Source organism: Trematomus bernacchii, unplaced genomic scaffold (assembly GCF_902827165.1).
Source record: "Trematomus bernacchii unplaced genomic scaffold, fTreBer1.1, whole genome shotgun sequence".
NCBI classification, from domain to species: Eukaryota; Metazoa; Chordata; class Actinopteri; order Perciformes; family Nototheniidae; genus Trematomus; species Trematomus bernacchii.
Genome location: NW_022987839.1, coordinates 5,491,830 through 5,514,119, shown reverse-complemented (window position 1 = coordinate 5,514,119; position 22,290 = coordinate 5,491,830). Strand labels below are relative to the sequence as shown.

Below are 22,290 nucleotides of genomic sequence, written 5' to 3'. Positions count from 1 at the left end.
TCACTTTTTGTCCTGATCCATTTTTATAAAAACCTGTCTGAAAATGAGCTGATCAGATTTTGGCCACTTTATGATGTCATAACGATTTGTTGGCTTGTGTAACCATTAGCCAATCACCCCCCACCTTATCACCTGAATCCCCTCCTAGAGCACCATTGTGTTCTTTTTAACCAAATATCTCTCAGAGGGGTGTGGGGAGGGGCTCCTTATTTTCATCTGAAGTAACAGACAGAGAATCAGCACTTTTGAAACAGGGCTGAAACAGAGGGGATTATGGGATGCTGCAATGATCTGTTTGGTGTTTCAGACAAACACTTCAGAGACATGTTCTGTATATGTCAGAGACCTGTGATATATTGATGAAAAACAGTATAATAGGGGACCTTTAATGCCAGTTTCGCTCCCCATCCTTACCCCTCAGTGGTCCAGGCGTCTCACCTCCACTTTTCTCTCTCTGCAGGAACACCATCTCCAGCGGGCCATCTCGGCGCAGCAGGTTTACGGAGAGAAGCGGGACAACATGCACATCCCAGTGCCCGAGGCGGAGAGCGACATCACGTACTACGAATCCCTCTACCCCGGGGAGTTCAAGATGCCAAAGCAGCTAATTCACATACAGCGTGAGTGGGCTTCCCTTAATTCAAGATTCAAGGCTTTTATTGTCATGTGTGCATAGCTACAGCGTAATTATGACAATGAAAATCTTAGGTCACAGGCTCCTCCAATAGTGCAACATAATATAACAGATCAAATTAAAAAAGAATATAATAGAAATAGTACAGAATAGTCTATATACAAGTAATTGGAGTATTGATATATATGAGTTGCAAACAGATGGATGTTCTTTCAAAAGTTCAGGTGTTTAACATGGATGTCTGTGATGCAGCAGATTAGGAACTTGTTTCATTAGGTTGCAATGTTTTTTTTTATTGCATTAGAAGAAACTTAGGGGGCTTTAGATTAAAATTGTACGTGCCAATGAGTACAATATTGCACATTAGTGTACTTCTTTCATTTTTCATTACATTTTGACTACGTTTTTGACTTTAACACGTAGAGTTTATTGTAAACCGTTTCCCACAGAGCTCTTATGATTGCAAGACAATGTTTTCTAGCGTTTTGAAGATGGATAAGTTGGTTGCGGAAAGGCTTAAATAAAAAAGCAAGTCTTTAAGTGACTCCCGAGTCCACAGGTATTAAAAGGATCCTGTGGTTTCAGACGGTTCTTTTTTTTTTTTAATCCTTTTAATGGCATCAGGCGTGTGTTTTATAAGCTTTTAATGAGTCGTCACATGTTTGCCAAAGTAAATGGGTTTGTGAGAGTGCCCAGTTCAGAGAAAATGAGTTGGCTTCGTTGCTTAGTTCTGTCGCCGTGTTTGTGTCACAAAGGAAAGCAATTTGCGGTACTCTACACCATTAGTTGAACACTGCAATGACAGATGTTTTGTCCTGTCAAATTGCTTTCTGACTTAATTGCTCTAGGTCTAGACAGTGGGAAATGTGTTGAAAATCCAGTGTTGGTTATTTCTAGATCTTGAAATAAAAAAAATGAACTGAAATGTGTTATCTAGTTTAGTTTTGAGTTGGTTGTTTTAATGCAGCTGCTTGTTTTACATGGTGGCGGTTGATAAATCCAGCAATGAAACAAGTCTGTGCACAAAAATATTGTAATTTAAAATGTATATTATTGGCCTCATCATGAGAACTGCAATTAATTGGTCAACTAATTGCCAAGTCATTCGTCAAAAATAATTGCGTCTTTTTTTTTATAGTAAAGTCAGTTTTCTAAAGCAAAAATGGCAGAAAATGCTTTTTTCAGGCTCTCAAACATCCATTTTCTCCTTAAATCAAATAAAGTGACTATATTTATGTGTTAAACGGACAAAATATCACATGTAAAGTCATGACCGTGGACTTTGGCAAACTGGAAAGACTTTTTTTAAACTATTCTGAGGTTTTATCGACTAATCAATTTGACTAGAAAGTAAAAGGCAGATGAATCGATAATGAAATGAATGGGAGCAGCCCTACTGCTCACAGCTTGATGTTACAGTCTCATCAATAACCATATATCCTTCCTGTCACACTCTGTTGCCGTCATGTCAGCTTTAGATTGAATCAATTTGTTTTTATCTAATCAGCACTGAGGTTATCGTCTTAAAAATGAACCAAAAGCTCTCGTCTGTACGGTGTTTGCTCTGTAATTGTGAGGACAGAAGCTGTGTGATGTGTTCTCCTGTTGAGACACAGAGATGAAATGTGTTTGAATTAGACTTTGTTTGACATACCGGTCACTGAGGCTTTAAACAAACGTGAAAAGCAAAAGCACAGCGAGAGGAAAAGCTTTTACATTTGTCCGTCTTTTGCGTCAGAAACAGGCTCACAGTCCATTAGGAAAGGGCAGCGAGTCACATTTCTTTGCATAAACTAAAAGGACATTAATGTAACTTTAACCGATCAGTGTTCATTATGCACGCATCAAAGCTGACTCCATTAAAGTGTGGGGTCAGCCATGTGGCTAGAGGGGACTAAATGTACCACACAACAGGACATATTGTATACCGTTTGTTATTTCCAGTCAGTCGTTGTGCTTTCCGTCGCCTGGAAGGTTAAATGTGCTGTAATTACGTCTGATAATCATCTCGTGCACCCCTGACCTGCTGTACTCTGAAAACACTTATGTATTCCAGTCAAGTGTGTGCCGTTAGTCCTGTGTGGTTTAATGAACAGTTTATCTTCAACAGAAAGGAGCTGCATTAAGCTCATGAGTTTAGATACTGAAGGATCAAGCTGTACTGCTTTCTGTGGAACATTAGGCGATATGGTGTATTTGTTTTTACATTCTCTCTGATAACAAGACTGGTCTCCGAACAAACGCCTGTTTCATTGCATTATTTTACATATTTTAAAACTGCTTCTGAATACTTGATTTCTCAAATCTGCGTTGATTGTTTCCTTAAATATGATTCGGTATGCAGACAGGTCCAACAGTTTGTTTTAATTGTCATTAAGTACTTGTACTGTTTTTAATATGCAGGGTTTTGTCTAAACCGCGTAACTTAAGGCGTGCGCCCTCATACCAAGATGCCGAATTTCCCCGTAAAATGTTAAACTGATGACAGAAAACGATATTTCTGTTAGTCAAAAACTTTATTATTACTCCAAAAATATGAAAATAGTGTCAGACAGAATAGACAGCTTTGTTTAACGCATCTCCGAGTAAATACTACATACATAAATACTACACTACTTGCTTGTAAAGCGCTTTGAGCACCAGAAAAAGCGCTATATAAATGTCATGTATTATTATTATTATTAATAAATAGGGGATGGTCGGTCTGCCGGTGGACGAGTCGTTTAATTTACTGTCCTTTTTTCTGTAGAGGAAGTAAAGACACCATAACTCTGGATGTATTTGTTGTTTGAGGTGCAATATATGACTCGGCAGCTTTAAGACATGAAGAAACTATTATTTTCCGCTGTGCTCTCATGCATTATCTAAACTGGAAAGCAGTCGTGGCTGTAATTTTGCCTGGAAGTGACATTAGGGAACCTCATACATTATTTTTCTCGAAAAACCCTGATATGGCACATTTCTTTTAGAGAGGCCCTATTATGTAGCAGGGTGTTATATAGGTTTTTGTATATGTAAATGGTCTGCAGAGGCAAATATGCACCTGAAAATGAGCATATGTGCTTTTTAAAATCACTATATCACTATATTTACAATCTAGACAGCTCGGAAAGCTATTTAAAATGTCATTTTCATCGAATTAGTTTTTATGATAGTAGAACACTTTAATATCATTAAAGCACTCTAGCACCTCATTTTCTAATTTATGCTTACATTTGTTTTATTTTCTCGTGCTTGGCAATTTTCTTTTCATACGACAGGCTGCGCTTGGAGCTTAGTTACGCAGCAGTGCTGAAAACCTTGTAATTAAAACACTTAAATACTCATTAAACGATGATGAATTCTCCATATGGACTGCAGGGTGTGTGGTAACCTTGTTTCAGTCGTCAGTCTCTTTGCACATGTGTTAATGTGACTTTCCATCACACATACAAGACGGTGAAAGCACACAATGAGAACTGAATGACTTCTTTTTAAATATGCATGTCTGGTGTACACTGGCATTGGCAGGGTTTTTGTCTAGGCAACCTCTTTTGGATCCAAACGTCTGCTTAAATCATAAAGTAAAATCTGAGTTTCATGCAGTTTTGGGCACAAAGAAATGTGCTCTCGTCTGTCTGTATTTAAATTGATGGCTAAGAGTTAGGGTTCAAAGAAAGCCTTTATTTAATATTTCAAGGGAATTGTTTATCAGTGAACTTGGCTTAAAACGGGCTTGTTTTCTTCGTGCCGCATGCTGTGCCTGCAGTCATTAGCAGTCCAATTAAACTGAACTTTAATGGTCACTTTACTGTGGAGTCAGAGTAGAGATGAATAAAAGCACGAGCATTATACAAAATGGTTAACATCAGAAGGACAAAGTGCACATGAGGGGGGGTTTCACTCAATGACTATCTGAAGATGTGGATTATGAAACATGAAAAGGGCATGACCGCAAACACAATTTAAAAACCCAGAACACAGTCGGGTGATTGAGGTCTTTCATTCAGATTTATTTTACTTTAAATTAAAAGCTACTGTGCACAATTTCTGTACATTATGCTTTTGTGTTTCTGTCCCTTTTTAGTAGATTGGTATATTGGAGTGTTCTCATTTATTTTTAAAGATTTTATAGTGTGTAGATACTCTGTCTTTTCTACTGAGAATACCTCTATTTTATTATTAATATCTATTTATTGTATGTCACTCAATTTTTAAGAAATGTGTTATTTATGAACATTGACTGTCAAAATGCTGCCGTCAGGACAAAACTATTTCCCAACTCGAGGAACATAAAGTATCTATCTTATGAACAGATCATTCTCCCCCATTATCCACAGCTTTTTGAAATATGAGGCAAGTTTATTTATACACAACCCAGTCTCACGGCATTTCGTGTTATAGTCACGAAATTAATCTATTGATTCGTGTTCACCAACACGATTTCCCCATTTTTTTCGTGTCACACAGAACGATTTTAAAAGCAATGTAAATAATAACAAATTTAAAGGAAAAAGAGATAAAAAAAAAAATACACATTTCAGTATTCTGACAGAACGATTTTAGAAGCAATGTATTTATATTGGTAGTATGTTTCGTGCCTGCACCAAATAATAACAAATTAGAAGGAAAAGAAAAGCGAAAAAATACAGATTTCAGTATTCTGAGGCTCTGAGCCATTTCTTTTCCTCGTGGACGGCAAAAACTCCGACATTATACAATTTAAAATAAAAGGGTTAGGGTAAGAAAATGTTTTTAGGAACCACACAGCTTCTGGTCTTCCAAGACCCGACCGGACAAAAAGACGTGTTGCAGGCACGAAACATACTACCAATAGAAATACATTGCTTTTAAAATCGTTCGGTGTGACACGAAAAAAAGGTGAAAATCGTGTTGGTGAACACGAATCAATAGATTAAATTAATTTCGTGACTATAACACGAAATGCCGTGAGACTGGGTTGTGTATAGCACCTTTTTAACAGAAGGCAATTCAAAGTGCTTTACTAAAATGAAAGACATTAAGAAAATGGCATTAAAAACAGTCATTAAAAAGCAAAGATAATAAAATAAACATTAAAAGAAAAAACACATGAATAAAAGTTGCAGTGTAAGTTATATAGCCCATATGAATAGTTCAATTAAAAGCAGCGGCAACAAGAAAAGTCATCAGCCTGGATTTAGTAGTAAGAAACATATTAAGTTTTATAGATTTACAAATCTGCTATGTTATATAGGGTTATTAAATAATCTACCAAATGTCTAAAGTGTGTTTTTCCTTTTCCGACCTCTCTGCAGCTTTCAGCTTGGACGCAGAGCAGCCCGACTACGACTTAGACTCGGAAGATGACGCGTTTGTCAACAAGCTGAAGAAGAAGATGGAGATCAGCTTCCTGCAGTTTGAGGAGATGATCGACCGGCTGGAGAAAGGCAGTGGACAGCAGGTCGGCACTGTTTGTGTCTCCGTCTGCATCCCCTTTAAACACAGCCGCCTGTAGAGAAAGGCCCCTGAAATACCCTAATAGACAAATACAAAATGAACCTATGAAAATAAATTGATACCTTCATTTAGTATGAATTTGAGACTATTTATGGTAAGACGCCATCCACATACAAGCCCTCATTATCATATATCCCTCCCTTAAAGGTCACCTATTATGCAAAATCCACTTCTTCATGTCTCTTCTACATCAACATGTGTCCCCTCTGTGGAAAGAGACTCTGAAAGTTTCAGGAACAAAGATTCTCTCTTTTTGTCCTGATCCATTTATATAAAAACCTGTCTGAAAATGAGCTGATCAGATTTTGACCACTTTATGATGTCATAACGGATGTTTTGGCTTGTGTAACCATTAGCCAATCAGCAACCAAGGTAACCGCCCCCACCTTATCACCTGAATCTCCTCCTAGAGCACAATTGTGTTCTTTTTAACCAAATCTCTCTGAGGGGCGTGGGGAGGGGCTCCTTATTTTCATCTGAAGTAACAGACAGAGAATCAGCACTTTGGAAAGGGAACAGAGGGGATTATGGGATGCTGCAATGATCTGTTTGGTGTTTGGAGCCAAACACTTCAGAGACATGTTTTGTATATATCTGAGACCTGTAATATATTGATGAAAAACAGTATAATAGGGGAACTTCAATACCCGTGCAAATCCATCTTTTAATCATCAAAGATGTAACTCGTGTTTGTATCTTCCATCTTTCTTTTAGGCGGTGAGTCTTCCCGAGGCCAAGCTGCTGCTGAAGGAGGACGACGAGCTCATCAAGGAGGTTTTCGACTACTGGAGCCGCAAGAGGAAAACCAGCCGAGCAAACTGCCTCATCCCAAACTGCAAGCAGGAGAGACGGGACGGCTCCAGCACCAGCGACCCCTACGTGGCCTTCAGGCGGCGCACAGAGAAGATGCAAACCAGGAAGGTCGGTAGTCCTTAAACTCAGCTTTTTACTGGCACTTTGTTTGTGGCTCTGGTCTTGGTAGTTGTTCAAACTGGATCTCTCTTTGTTGAATGCTTTTTGCTTAAAGTTAGAAACAATTCAAGCGGTTGTAGAGAAATGAAACAAAAGTGGAAGAAAAGTCCAGCGACCGCCTTTTTGAGTTTGGAAATGAAATAAAAGTCATAGCTACGTTTTTTTTTTTAAAACTTCATACCAGATCTCATGCTGTTAGACTTTTACGTTTAAGGAAAAAAATACACTCTGACAATGTTATCTGTTTAACATGCTAATAAATAAGTAAAGACAGAAAGAAAATGCAGTGAGCTGGATGGAAAGTGGGGAAAAAAGCAGTGGATTAAAGTAATTTTTATACAGGATTCATCCCTGTGCGGATAATTACTTTTATTTAAAGGCAATAATACTCTGTGTCACTGTTAGCTGTTGTATTGTGGAGTGTAACTAACTTGAAAAGCAGTGAGAAAAGCGGTCTGGAAACGGCAGAAGTGGAGTTATAAGATGGGGAAAAACACGTGAATAATTAAGTTGAGGAATTGCAGAAAAAGCAGTTGAGCTACATTTGTTTAATTTGAGTTTACGGGGGAAAAAAGCTGTTAAAGTGTAATATATACTATTGTATTGATAAGAGGAACAAAGCATCCGTAGCAGTGTGACGATGACTATGGAGAAATAAATTGTGCAGCGTCACACCTTGTAGAAAATGTGTTCAAGTCAGACTGGTTTCCTTATTCCGAGAAATATTTTTTTCACACTCTGATAACATCTCAGAGGAGGCTGTGGCTCAGTGGAGTAGTACGTTGATATTGGGGTCAGTGGGGCTCTGGTTCAATTCCCACTGCAATCAGCATGTCGTTGTGTCCCTGGGCAAGACACTTCTTCCCAAATTGTGAAAAGAAACCCACAGTATTGAGTGTATGTAAGTCGCTTTGGATAAATAATAATAATAAATGTATTTTGTAAGTTGCTTTGCAGAGGTAGTAAAAAAAGGACAACAAATACATATAGTAAAAGTCACATTAAAATCGAGCAATAAAACAACAATCACACATTGAAAGCCAGTTTGAAGCTGGTGAGGTCAGTGCAGTCTCTGATGGATTGTGACAACCCAGTCTCACAAAAAACCGTGTAATAGCTACGTTGGTCGACAGGGCAAAACGTAGTATATTCACAAATAACCCTCTCAAGACGTGACATGGATACAATATTTTGTATAAAAAAAACATGGAGCTCAAATAATCTTCGTAATATCTATCAAACTATGGATCCTACACATTCACTGGACGTAGATTCTAAAAGTACAATATACACTTCTCGCTAGAAATGTAATCAAAAAGCATTTTAACGGCCAAACTATTCTACAATTTAGGATTTTCCACTACAAATAAATCGGGTGTCCGCCATGTTTTTTTTCTCACTGGGAAAGTTTGCGATCACGTGACATGGACACTGGGTGTTAGAAATGTAATAGGAAAACATATTGTATCCATGTCACCAGCGTTTCCGTCTTGCCGTCATTTGGGCGTCCAAAAAAATTCATAATTTGAGAGTTTTTATCGCTTGAAATGACGAAAGGAAAAAAGGACAAGGACATCCCTCTGTTGGAGGGGCAAAGGAGTCTGGTGGGATTCGATGAGCGGGGGGGGGGTGCTAGTGGAGCACGCGCGTGAACTGTGGTAAACTGACTCACTTAAAAAGAGCCGGAGTTCCCATCACTAACGTAAAGAGATAGTATCTATCAGCCCTGGTCTGGCGGAAACACTGCATGTTACACCTTGAGAGGGTTATTTGTGAATGTACTACGTTTTGCCCCGTCGACCAACGTAGATATTGCACGTTTTTTTGTGAGACTGGGCTGGTTTTGATGAGTGAGTTCCAGAGGGACTATCAAGTGACATGTAATGTAATTTAATCTCACTGGCCAGATTATTGTGAGGTAACCTGTGATGTAGAGCGATGATTCTCAACACTTGACCCCGACAGGCTGTCAAAAGAAATATCCTGTCTGCCACTTCACACAAGTACATCTACCTTTTGACTTCTCTAGACAAATATATAGACTTTTTGCACTACTTTTTATTATATATGTTGCATTGTTAGAGGAGCTCAGGTCAGAAGAATGTCATTGCCATTTCTACACTGTAGCTTTGTGCATATGACAATAAAACATTTGAATCTTGAAAAGACAATTGTCTGGGTTGAAATAACAATAATTATCTTTTTTCAATTCGTTTTTTGAAGGCAGAATCCACACAAAGAGTCAAACGCATCCAACAATGTCAACATATAACTAATTAATTATTGTTTTTATCAAAGTGGCTACACTTAACAAAGAGTAGAGGGAGGTATTGTTGTTCTGCCGTGAGCGAACAAACTTGTCTGACAAGTAACGGACAGTTTGCTCAGAAATAAATCCTTGTACAAAGCGTCGATGGAATGAGATATTTGGTTCGTTTTTTTGTACGAACAGAAACAATTGTAGCATATAGGCCTCATGGTTTCAGTGGAAACACTTGGCATCTTACCTCTCATTGAGAGTGTAACGCAATAATGTCGTTACAGCTTATTTTAAAACCAATATCTTCCTCCAAAGAATTAATTAAAGGCCAAAGTCGAACAAACTTCTCTGTGAAATGGTTACTGATGAAAGCACAGCTGTTGATTGGCGTATAGTTAATTTAGAAATAAACCCTGATCAGAGATGAACATTGACTGACTCCATGAACTTGTGGTTTCTTTTGTAAAGCATTTGTACGCCATCAAGTGGTCATTTTAAGAATTGATCCTGGGTGTGAACTTTGTGATCTGAGCAACCCGTTTGCTTTCATCCATGCAGCTTTTATGAATGTGCAAAGAAGTGAGACAAAGCATCGAAACCTGTCCCATGTTGACTTCTACATTTGATGCACATGAATCAGCATGCAATACATTTTATTTAAATACGAATGATTCATAATATTTGATGATTGTGTACGAATTCCTTGTCATTTAGGCGTTTGAAACTGCCCTTTACGTGTCTTAGTGTGAGGCTCATGCACTAAAGAACAGCTTTTAATGTTAACACCTTATCGGTAAAGATCATGTCTTTTAAGTATCGCTTATATATATATTTCCTCCTGCAACACTCAGAACCGTAAGAACGACGAGGCGTCCTACGAGAAGATGCTGAAGCTGCGCAGGGATCTCAGCCGAGCCGTCACCATCCTGGAGATGATCAAGAGGAGGGAGAAGAGCAAGAGAGAGCTGCTGCACCTCACACTGGAGATCTTTGAGAAGAGGTAACATCTCCAGGGCTGCACGCACAACACACTAGTGGAGACATAAACAAAAGGCAATTAGACAATCAGCCGGAGACAGAAAGGCGGGTTATAAAGTGGAACAAAAAGAGTGGAAAACTTAGTGAGTTTTCTCTACTTGGTGACTTTCCTTAATTATGTTTCATTGGTGTCGTTTGAGGGGGATAAAGATACCTCGATTAGTTGGATAACTGGCATCTCTGTGTTGGTAACTACGTTTCTTTAGTCAATAAGTCCGTTATTAATAATTTTCTCCTGATTTACTTTTTTCAAAGAAACTAGTGTCCTCTAGTCAACACAAAGTGATGCTTTTACATAATTCCTTGTGCAGAAACTCTATTTTTTAGTTCTTCAAAGATCAAATTGACTTGAAAATTGATCAGTGGAAGAAACGGGGAAAGCTTAGGACGACAAAAAATGTCTTGAATACCACAAAGTGTTAAAATTCACTTTGCTAAAAGTCATCAGAAGAGATTGATTTTACATTTTAGAATTTCGTCTTCAGTTTACGTCACATATCCCTACAGATCATTTCGATATCAAGACATTTTCTTCTCGTTTCACAGTAAAATGCAATCAGTGAGTGTCTTAGTGACGGTGAATGATTTATCTTCCTCTTTCTGCATCGTTAAGTATCTCTAATGGTGCATTCCCACTGCAGGGCCTCGCACGGCTTAGTACGGTATGGTTAGGCCTTGGTAGGCCAGGCTCACTTTATGGTGCGTTTACATTACAGTTTAGGAACTGGGGTAGTAACTATAGTAACGCAGTGTAGGCGCAGCCGTGACGTCATCTTCAATGCAAACCATAGAAAAACAACACAGCCGTTAGCTGTTAGCACTCAAGCTCACAGCTCCTCATATCTGTTCAGAAACTAGACAAAAGTTAAACAAGTACAAACCACAGACTGCCTGTGTCATGGTGAATACAGTCGCTGGTTTATTTATGTCTGTAGGCCGTTGTTGTGAGTGTGGACGGTCGGAGCATATACAGCGTTAGCTTAGCCGATCTCCATTTAGAAAACACGCATTTTAAAGGTTTTTTGCCTGCCGTCTGTCTGCAGACTTGTCAAAGCATTAATTCATGGTTTTTACTAACCGGTATCAGTATGTTGTTACTTCGGCATCATTTTGAAACGTGTATTACAATTAAATCACGGTCAAATATGTCCATCTTGTTGTAGTTGCCAGCGATTCTCTCACTAGTTTAGCATACTCAGCCCGGTTGTTGGCCCGGAAAGAACCTGGATTTTGGAGAGCCAGAGAACTGTGAAACAGTACCGTTAGCCGGAACTACCCCTAGTGGAAACGCAACCAAAAACCGTCGGGGCACGGCACCGCACGCTTAAACCGTGCTACGCGCTGCAGTGGAAATGCGCCATTAGTGACAGTGATGTAGAAACACCCCCATGATCAGAATCAGAAAACCTTTATTAGCCCCACAGAGGGGAAATGTACATTGTCACAGCAGAAAAGAGCAAAAGACGGCTTAATGTTTCATTGGTGTAGTTCGAGGGGGAGAAGGACTCCTCTTTTCAAATGAAAACATGTTGAAATATCCCGGTTTTCTTTCTTCCAGGAACGTCATGTCGGACTACAGTGGAGAGGTGATGGCGGAGGTGTTGGCTGAGCGGGCGCTGGTGAGGCCGCAGATCATTCCCCTGGTCCCCGTCACTAACCAGTACCGACACCAGGACCACATGGACCTCAAGGACTACAAGTCCAAGGTGAGGCTCCCATCTATCAAAAAATAGTTGTTGAGCTTTATTCTTACTTTAAAACGAGGCATCCAGAAATGACAATAATGATTGTAATTTAAATAAGATTGTCTGTATTCTATAAGGGTGTGTTTCTATTTGTTAAATACTTTATTTAAATGAATGTCATTGAGATTTGGGATCCATTTTTTTTAAGAAAGAACTAAATGATCATGTACAGTATAACCATAGACGGACACACGGTCACTTCCTAGCACTACATTATTCTACACACATTATATAAAGCACTAGCAGAAAGTATATAAGCTTTCACTCTGAATTACTATTTATTACATATGTATTTAATATTCTTTACAACTGTATTCAACTTGTATATGCCTAATCCCAGCACCTAATAGATAAAGGAGCCGATTTAGAAGCATATACATAAGATATTTAATCCTATTTATATACATTATGCTTTTGGCTACTCTTTGCACTTTCTGCTTGGATGCATTTCATTGTACAATAAAGTTAAATCTAATCTTAAAAACAAGAGCTACAACTAATGTTGAAATGTCTTCTACAAAATAAATACTGTACAGACAGGACAGAGATATGTAGGCTACCCTTTAGGTGCTTTTTAATTCTCATGAGTTGTGTCCTTTCTCCCCCCTTTAGCCCGAGAAGGCGGAAGTCCCCCGTCAGAAGAGGAAATACGAGAAGAAGCAGAAGGCGTTGCCGCTGTCGTCGGGCGCGCCCCACCACCCGGGGCCTGCTGTCTTCAACGCCAAGGACCTCAACCAGTACGACTTCCCCAGCTCGGACGACGAGCCCTACTCCCAGGTACAGAAACACACACACACACACTCACTCATTCATGGCTCCGTTCCTTTCCGAGAGCCGTTCAAAAGAGCCGGGTTTTTTTTTTTAAGTGGCGGTTGAGATTATTTGTTGACCCGGCTTTAAATTATATTTTGGCTTTACACATGTTGTACTCCGCTTTATCATTGCCTATGTTTTTGTTGAAGTGCATCCAAATGCTGCTGCGTTTTCGCGTTTGGCAAATTCTTTCACCCGAAAAACACGTCCACGTCCTGTACCTGTATCACCGGCTGTGAATAGAATATGTGAAAGAATAAGATCTGTGGAAAACGAACCCGTTTCATAAATGCACGTTTTGTTCAGCCGGATAATCTCCACATGTCTACCCTACTTTTATAATTTTCAAATCATAAATCTAGTCGCCAGAAGCAAAATGCTAACGTTATGCTATAAAGGAACTACAGCAGGGTCACTGCTTCAACGTCACGCCCACTTAAGATCCATATTCAAACATACAGATTCACAATTGTACAAGTTGAAGCGTTTGTTTTAACAGTTTGCAGGAGGCAGGGACTTGCTTTCAAGCAGCACAGGGCAAACAAACTTAGAGGGCTGTGTACGTGTTCGGTGTAATGACGTACAACGGCCTCGACAACTTCTGTAGTCCTATTCAGCCACTTGTTAACGACCATCGTTTCTCAGACACGTAAACTCTTCAGAAATCACCATCGGGGTCACTGCTGATGTATTTAATGTCTCTTAAACCAAAGACCTTATTTCCAGCTATTTTCCAAAACTAGTTCAAAAATCCCGTTGACTCTGCGACGAGGGAACCGGAAGTGGTAAAATGCTAACTCACTTCCGGGTGTTAGAACTCGTTCCTGCACCACTGTATGGGCTTCAGTGTTATAGATTCTGCGCTAGACTGACCTTTGACCTCTGTCCACAGCTGCACTCAGGCTCTTCAGAAGCGGAGGAGGAGAACGACCCAGACGGTGCCTTCGCCTTTCGCAGGAAGGCCGGCTGCCAGTACTACGCTGTAAGTAATAATAATAATAATTCATTCTATTTAGAGGCACATTTCAAAGCACCCACCTTACAATTCATACAATATTCTAAGGAAAGGTTTAAGACGGTACAAAAGCACCGTAACGGGGAACATGTAGCACTGCAGTGAGTAGGCTGATCGTAACAGGTGGGTTTTGAGGAGGGACTTGTACTGAAATCCTCCACATGCTGTATACAAGTACATAAAAGAGCTTTGTTTCTACATGGTGGTGAGTTTAAGAGTGCCTCGTGTCCCAGCAGTGGTGTTTCTAAATGTTTTTTGCAGCGCTGGTTAGAACAGGAACAATAAGCATCATTGAGTTGTTGTTTTATAACATGGTTTGAGTGTTGCTAAGCCTCTCGGTTAGTTGGATAACTTGCATCTTGGTGTTCGTAACTGAGTTTTCTTTAGTCGATTTGTCCGTTTCTGATACTTTTCTCATGCTGAATCACTTTCTTCAAAGCATCTAGTGTCCTCTAGTCAACACAAAGTGATGCTTTCACATGATTTCTTGTTGAGAAACAATTTTTTTTGTTTTTTAAAGATCAAATTGACTTGAAAATTGATCAGTGGAAGAAACAGGGAAAGGTTAAGACGGCACAAATTGAATTGAGTACCACAAAGTGTTAAAATTCACTTTGCTAAAAGTCATCAGAAGAGATTAATTTTACTTTTTAGAATTTCGTCTTCAGTTTACGTCACATATCCCTACAGTTCATTTCAATATCAAGACATTTTCTTCTCGTTTCAGAGTCAAATGCAATCAGTGAGTGTCTTAGTGACAGTGATGTAGAAACACCTCCATGATCAGAATACCTTTTATTAGTCCCACAGAAGGGAAATGTACATTGTTACATCAGAAAAGATCCAAAGACGGCTTAATGTTACCTAAGAAGCATGCATGCATACAAAAAATAAAATAATACAAATTACACATCAGAGGTTTTGTACCCAGAATGAAAGGTGTGACCGTGGCTCTCTGTCTGCAGGTGCGTCAGGACCGGGTGGGCAGCTGGCCGTGGTGCGGACCCTGGGACGGCGGTTTGGCAGAAGCTCGTTTCCGCTACAGTCTCACCACGCTCACCGTGCCGCGCCGCTGCCTCGGGATGGCCCGGCGGCGCATGGGGCGAGGCGGCAGGTCGGTTAAACTCCCGTTTGTTTACTTTCCGCACCTTCAGATTTACCTTTTTCTTTGTTTTTGTCATATGCTTAACCGTGCAGTTTATTAGGTGTATGGATACCTGGCTTTTGCAATGCTGACAGCTTTTGTTCAAATGTACAGATATGACACAATCTTATATCATTCACTTATTGACTCTTTGGTAAAAAGTAACTTTTAAAGATCACCTATTATGCAAAATGCACTTTAAACACAGCCGCATGTAGAGAAAGGCCCCTGAAATACCCTAATAGACAAATACAAAATGAACCTATGAAAGTAAACTGTGATAACTTCATTTAGTATGAATTTGAGACTATTTATGGTAAGACGCCATCCATATACAAGCCCTCATTATCATATATCCCTCCCTTAAAGGTCACCTACTATGCAAAGTCCTCTTCTTCATGTCTCTTCTACATCAACATGTGTCCCCTCTGTGAAAAGAGATTCTGAAAGTTTCAGGAACAAAGATTCTCTCTCTTTTTGTCCTGATCCATTTATATAAAAACCTGTCTGAAAATGAGCTGATCAGATTTTGGCCACTTTATGATGTCATAACGATTGTTTGGCTTGTGTAACCATTAGCCAATCACCAACCAAGGTAACCCCCCCCCACCACCTTATCAAATATAAATTAAATGAAAGAATCAAGATTAATAAGAGAAGTCCTGAAAAGTATGTTTTCTATCTTTATTAACGTAGCTTTAACTTCTCCTCTCGCAGGGTGTTGCTGGACAGAGCGCACACGGACTACGACAACGTTTTCCACGACCTGGATGCAGAAAAGCTCGACACGTCTCTTCCCCCGTCGTCTCCTCCTCCTGCAGCTTCTTTGCGCTCGCCGGCCTCCGACAAGTTTGCCAGTACCTCAGAAACAAATACCTCGGACAGAAGTTCCTCCTCCCTCTCCTCCCCCTCTTCCACGGACCTCAGTCAGATACTGTTGAATATAAGTTCGTGCCGATGGAGGCACTTTAGACCACGGACACTACCACTACACGAGCTGGACAATGCCCACCCGCTATTCAGGAAGCTGAGTCGCAGCCTGAAGCGACCCGCCTCCTCCCCCACAGCCGCGGGGCAGCCGTTTGGCTCGCTGCGCCCGGGGAGGGTCATCCACGCACCCCCCCCCACTGCTGGTAAGTGGACCGGCTGCAGGATGTATCGTCTCGGCACTGACTTTGAGATGCTAGTTCTTTCTCTCTGCTTGATTCTTGCACGGGTCTTATTTTCACTGTTAAATCTACAAGGAGTCTGGTGTATTACTCACTCTGATTTAAAGGTCACCTATTATGCAAAATCCACTTTTTCATGTATTTTCTACATAAACATGTGTCCCCTCTGTGTAAAGAGATTGTCCAGATCCATTTATATAAAAACCTGTCTGAAAATGAGCTGATCAGGTTTTGGCCACTTTATGATGTCATAACGTTTTTTGGCTTGTGTAACCATTAGCCAATCACCAACCAAGGTAACCCCCCCCCCCACCTTATCACCTGAATCTTCTCCTAGAGCACAGTGTGTTCTTTGTAACCAAATATCTCTGAGGGGCGTGGGGAGGGGCTCCTTATTTTCATCTAAAGTAACAGACAGAGAATCAACACTTTGAAAACAGGGCTGAAACAGAGGGGATTATGGGTAATGCTGCAATGATCTGTTTGGTGTTTCAGCCAAACACTTCAGAAACATGTTCTGTATATATCTGATAATATATATCGTATATTGCTGAAAAACAGTAAAATAGGGGACCTTTAAGGGTACAGAGTGGTTGCTATGGAGGGGTTTGCAGACTGCATGCACAACAAACAATCAAAAATAATTGTTGATCGATTCATCAAATTGAAAAAGCAGTCCCGGCTATTGTTGCCCGCAACCTCAAAGAGGAAAATCAAAGAAAAAAAGCTTTGGTTGGACAAAAAAAAAGTAGTTTTTTGTACATGGAATTTTGTTTTTTATGTCATTGCATCGGCAGGATGTCTATCCCAGAAACTATCCCAATATTCAGTTTTCACACATTAGAAGAAAGTATTCCCATTAGAAACTGTTGGCAAGCTCTGCGGATTATGGAAATAAATAAAATAAAACACAAATACATTCAATATCCTCTCAATTCTGTTGTAAACTAGGCTCATAAATAAAAATCAATGTGGATGAGAGATACTACTCTGGATAAGAAGAGTAATATGTGTCCTGGTCCAACTGAAGAATGCTAGTTCAGAGAGGTTATTGGCATCTATCCATAAAATTATTGGCACACGTCGTTATACACACACACGTCCGATTGCTTCCCTTTTTCAAACCGTCATTTTCCTTTCCCCTGGATCCCTTTAAACACTCTGTCCGTCCTCTAGCTGCATCCTGAAGGTCTTCAAGCTGTTGCTTTGCATTCACAGAGCGCCACCTCGCTGCACACGCTGTCAATTAAATCTGGGGTTTGATAAATAAATTCATGAGATGCAGATGATTTGTTTGTCGGGGTGTGTGGACTAGGAGGCGTGGAGCTCTGAATACAAACTAAATGTCGAGCAGATGTTGCTACAAGCACTTCACACAGGAGTGGATTTATGTTCTGATGCGCCCATTGATTCCTGCTTTTGTTAAAACTGATCTGCATGTCAAGAAAGTGAAGGACACGAACCAGAGATTTGACTCCAATAGTGGTTCAGTGTGCAGAGAGCAGCCGCCAAGGTTGGCCGTAAGCAGAGCTGAATTTATAAGTGTTAAAAATGAAATGCCACAGATTGCATGGAATAAGCATGAAGGGCGTTCCAGATGTGCTGTACACGCCTCGCAGGGAATCATTACTGAACTGAGGCATAACAAAAGGCCACACTAATGCCTCGTAATGTGGGAATAGGACTTCATAATCAATAGAAAGCCATTAAAGACAGATTTAAGAACATGGGCAGGGTGAATAACTAAGGTTCTTAAAAGACTCAAGAAACCAGAAGTTTATCTGAGGTTTTTCTCGGGAATTTGTTTACTGGAGTAACAACAAATAAAGGCATCTGGCTGATGTTGCTCTCATTAGAAAAGTTGACGTGTTAAAATACTCTGGCACAAGAACTGGAGATATGCAGGGACCAAAATAACGTGAAATATGTGATTTTTATTTATTTAACTAAATTGTAGAGCCTAATCACTTGCAAAATGTATCTGAGAAGAGCATGTGTTCATTCAGAAGTTGATCACATGAAACGTCATCCTCCATGGGTTTTCATTTTCATTTAAATGGGATAAATGGATAGACAGTATATCATTGACTGAATAATCATGCGTGTTATTGTTTTCCTCAAATGTAAAACTGCCCCCCATTAGACAAAGAGCACAAAAAGAAAACATTAGGAAATCACGGCAGGACTTAATAACTGAAGCAGGAATATCTTTTGCATATCAAGGTATGGATGTATGTCCCAGATGTGTAACTCTCTCCCGGTGTCTGTCAGCTTTCACAGCCGAACAGTACCAGCAGCATCTGGAGCAGCTGGCCCTGATGCAGAAGCTGCAGCTGGAGCAGGTCCAGCTGCAGCTGAAAGCCAACAGCACCGCCACTACAAACAGCACAAAGGTTGGTTTCCCACAAATGAAAAATGATGTTTTCCCTATCATCAGTGGCTTTAAAGGTCACCTATTATGTAAAATCCACTTCTTCACGTCTCTTCTACATCACCATGTGTCCCCTCTGTGTAAAGAGACTCTGAAAGTTTCAGGAAAAAGATTCTCTCTTTTTGTCCTGATCCATTTCTATAAAAACATGTCTGAAAATGAGCTGATCAGATTTTGGCCACTTTATGATGTCATGACGATTTGTTGGCTTGTATAACCATTAGCCAATCACCAACCAAGGTAACCCCCCCCCCCCCCCCCCCACCTTATCACCTGAATCTCCTCCTAGAGCACCATTGTGTTCTTTTTAACCAAATATCTCACATGCCCCTTTCACACCAACGCGTTTTCAGCGCCGGCTCGGAGCTAGAGCCTGAAAAGTACCGGTTTTTCCTGTTCACACCGCAGCGGCGCCGCCTCTTAGCTCCAGAATCCGGTTAACTTCCAGCTCCAAAAAATTGTCGGTCTAGAAGCAAGAGCTTTGGAGCTAAGAGGCGGCGTCTCTTTCGTCGAGGCGTGCAGGAAACTAAACCCACCTCCCCTGAACATGGGTCGACTGAAGAGTCTCGTCATGCCTGCCTCCAAGCAGTAGCGCTGAGCAAAGTGACTAGAAGGCAACCACACACTTATAAAAAAAAAACACACTTTATAAAGTCAGGCAACACTAACCAGGCCTCGTGTGATTCTGTTTATTTGTACCTTACTTTGACCATCCGTTCGCTGTTATTGATCATTGTGGAGAGCAGGCAGACGTTTTGTTTTGTATTATAGCAGCTATCGGATGGAATCAATACATGGGCTGCACAGGTTGTCATGTCCGACTATCACAAGTAGAATCATAATGAAAAATACGCCGGTAAAATGTGCCTGTAGAAAACGGCTTAGCAAGTAGTCAGTTTAGCTTCGGTTGCTATGCTAACATCACCCATGTTATACCAGAGAAACTTTCATAACAGCGTTGTGATGCCAAACAGCGTCAATTCAGACTGACACACATTCACTTAAGGGGAACTGGGGATATGTATCAGCTGCTTGTGTGACAGTCAGACAGTGAATACTTTAGAGCCGTGTGAGCTAACCCGGAGCTAACGGGAGAATAAACTCCTGTTGAAGAGCAGCCAGCACTGCAGCGGTCGGTAAATGCCGCTGAAACACATTAATAAACAATGAACCACGGCACTCTGGAGAAAAGTATAAGGTTGGAGAAGTCGTTATTTAATTTAATCTGGCTTCGTATGATTAAAAGCAACACGATCATCGACCCGACGCAGTCCCCCCCCCCCCCCCCGTTGTTGTTGTGAGCTCCGTTGGGGAGAAAATCAGCGATGTAAACGGTGACGTCATGACGCAGCAGCGGCAGCACCATCCCGGCTCTGAGTGGTGTGAACAGAGCGGGAGCTGAAAAGGGAAACCGGAGCTGAACCAGAAAAGCTCTAGCTCGGAGCTAGAAAGGGAAAAGCGCTGGTGTGAAAGCCGCAACTGAGGGGCGTGGGGAGGGGCTCCTTATTTTCATCTAAAGTAACAGACAGAGAATCAGCACTTTGGAAACAGGGCTGAAACAGAGTGGATTATGGGATGCTGCAATGATCTGTTTGGTGTTTCAGCCAATCAGAGACATGTTTGTATATATCTGAGACCTGTAATATATTGATGGAAAACAGTATAATTAACAGTTTCCCTCTCCTCCCTCTTCCAGGGTCTGTCTCATACGTTGGACCAGGCCAGCGCTCAGTTCGCCGCCTCGGCTCTCGTCACCGCCGACAAACTGCTGGCTCTGAAAACCAAGGAGGACCTCGGCCCGGGAGGAGGAGCGGTGAACGGCGTCCTCTCCCCCTCAGGTACGCAAACACAACAAACTCCCACAGGGAGGCTCAGTCAGTGCGCTTCCTCTAGGAAAACAACAGCAGTTTATATATATATACATTTTTTGTTATTCAAGTTTTTATTTATGAAAGTACTTGGATCACATGGTACAGAAAGAGGAAGGGCAGGCTACAAAACATGTTAGTGAAGTGTTCCTGGTTAAAAGAAAACTGTAACTGGTTGAAAGCTGTAAGATTACCAATCAGAAACTACAGCGAACATAAAATAAAATTATGCTTGATTAGAATGATTGTACGAATGCCCTTTTGTGAGCATCCTACAGTCAGGCTAATTTATATATATTTGGCAAACTATATATATATTGTGATATGGATACAAGGACACTATTCAGGGAACTATTGTGTCCCATGCAGCTCTGTATGTGATGACTACTTCCATTCTTGATAGGATCATAAAAACATGGATCCTGATATTGAAGCTCAAGCCGGTGACGAATGATATTTTTCCTAACATCCACCCACCCTCTTTTGACCCCCAGGTGTCTACAAGGGCTCTCACCTCTCGAGCACAGCGGCTCCACCTTCCTCTTCCTCCCCGACTCCCTCCCTGCTCCACCCCTCGGCCACCAGTAACAACAACGGCACCGCCCACCACCACCCCAACACCACTAACACCACTCAGGTTCTGCTGGGAAACAACAGCCTCCGTCTGGGGGTTCCCACCGGAAAGCGCGTCCACGCCCCCCGGACGCTGAGCAGCACCACCATGTCCACGTCCGCCTTAAAACTCGCAGCCGCCAACTGTCAGAAACCCAAGGTCACCGCGACCTCTGCCTCGCCGCTGGACATAGTGCCCAGGTGAGGAAAACATCCAGTGGGGGGATGAGAAGGTGAAAGTCAAAGTCAAGTCAACTTTCTTGTCAATCTTTCAGTTTGTGTGTACAGACGGAGAGATCGAAATATGTGACCGTTTCCTGTGTTTTGAATTGCTCTTCTTACCGCACTGTTAGTGTACAGTTTTATTATTATGCTGCTGTGTTTATTGTATTTTTGTAACTCTGGCACAACAATTTCCTTCGGGATGAATAAAGTCCTATCTTATCTTGAATACCGTTTCCCACAATCCCGAATACAAAAACAAATATGTATATATACACAATAAACAGACACATTTATACATATGCACATATTAAGCACAACAATCAATATATACTAAATAACAGTCACTTCAATATCTTTGAAAAACGACATTAGTGCAAGACTGTCCATAGCAGCGTAAAAAGTGTGTGGTGCTGGATGTGTGTGTGGGGTGTTAAAGTCCAGGTCCAGTGGGAGTATGATGTTAAGATAAGTACTTTATTGATACCAATTTGGGAGAAAAAATGTCTCAAATGGAAATAAAATAACGTTTAAAAAAAATTAAAAATATACATGTGGAAACACAAATTTACAGTAACAAAATATACATGTTGAAAAATACTGACAAGGAACCAAAAAATAAAATAATGTTATCCCTAAATTGTAAAGTGAAATGCATCCAACTGGTCTATTCTGGTATATTTTTCACTGTTAAACACATTGGTATAAAACAGACCAGTTGGGTGCATTCCGCTTTACAATTTAGGGATAAAATTCCTCATTTTGTTAAATATATTGCTAATAAAAAAAAAAAAGGAACATGATTGTTAAAAATTGGCCTGCACGATATTGGTAAAGTCTGGCATTGCATTAAGAAATGCATGTTTTTAAGAGGCTCCAGGAAAGGAAA

At 40.7% G+C, this 22,290-nt stretch overlaps 2 protein-coding genes across 3 annotated transcripts in view; both read left to right on the top strand.

Moving 5' to 3' along the window:
* The window catches only part of LOC117500356 (tripartite motif-containing protein 16-like), a 215,503-nt gene that overhangs the window by 180,978 nt on the left and 12,235 nt on the right, over positions 1–22,290 (top strand). The gene's annotated exons all lie outside the window — the stretch shown is intronic.
* Positions 1–22,290, top strand: part of LOC117500347 (enhancer of polycomb homolog 1-like) — a 43,207-nt gene that overhangs the window by 18,916 nt on the left and 2,001 nt on the right. For both annotated transcript variants that reach the window (XM_034153204.1, XM_034153203.1), the window contains 12 exons: positions 461–620; positions 5,911–6,056; positions 6,827–7,033; positions 10,196–10,344; positions 11,941–12,088; positions 12,740–12,904; positions 13,833–13,922; positions 14,921–15,069; positions 15,817–16,232; positions 18,540–18,661; positions 20,396–20,537; positions 21,062–21,380. In XM_034153204.1, the coding sequence (XP_034009095.1) occupies positions 521–620; positions 5,911–6,056; positions 6,827–7,033; positions 10,196–10,344; positions 11,941–12,088; positions 12,740–12,904; positions 13,833–13,922; positions 14,921–15,069; positions 15,817–16,232; positions 18,540–18,661; positions 20,396–20,537; positions 21,062–21,380 (2,153 nt within the window). In that variant the 5' untranslated portion in view covers positions 461–520. The remainder of the gene's footprint in view (positions 1–460; positions 621–5,910; positions 6,057–6,826; positions 7,034–10,195; positions 10,345–11,940; positions 12,089–12,739; positions 12,905–13,832; positions 13,923–14,920; positions 15,070–15,816; positions 16,233–18,539; positions 18,662–20,395; positions 20,538–21,061; positions 21,381–22,290) is intronic.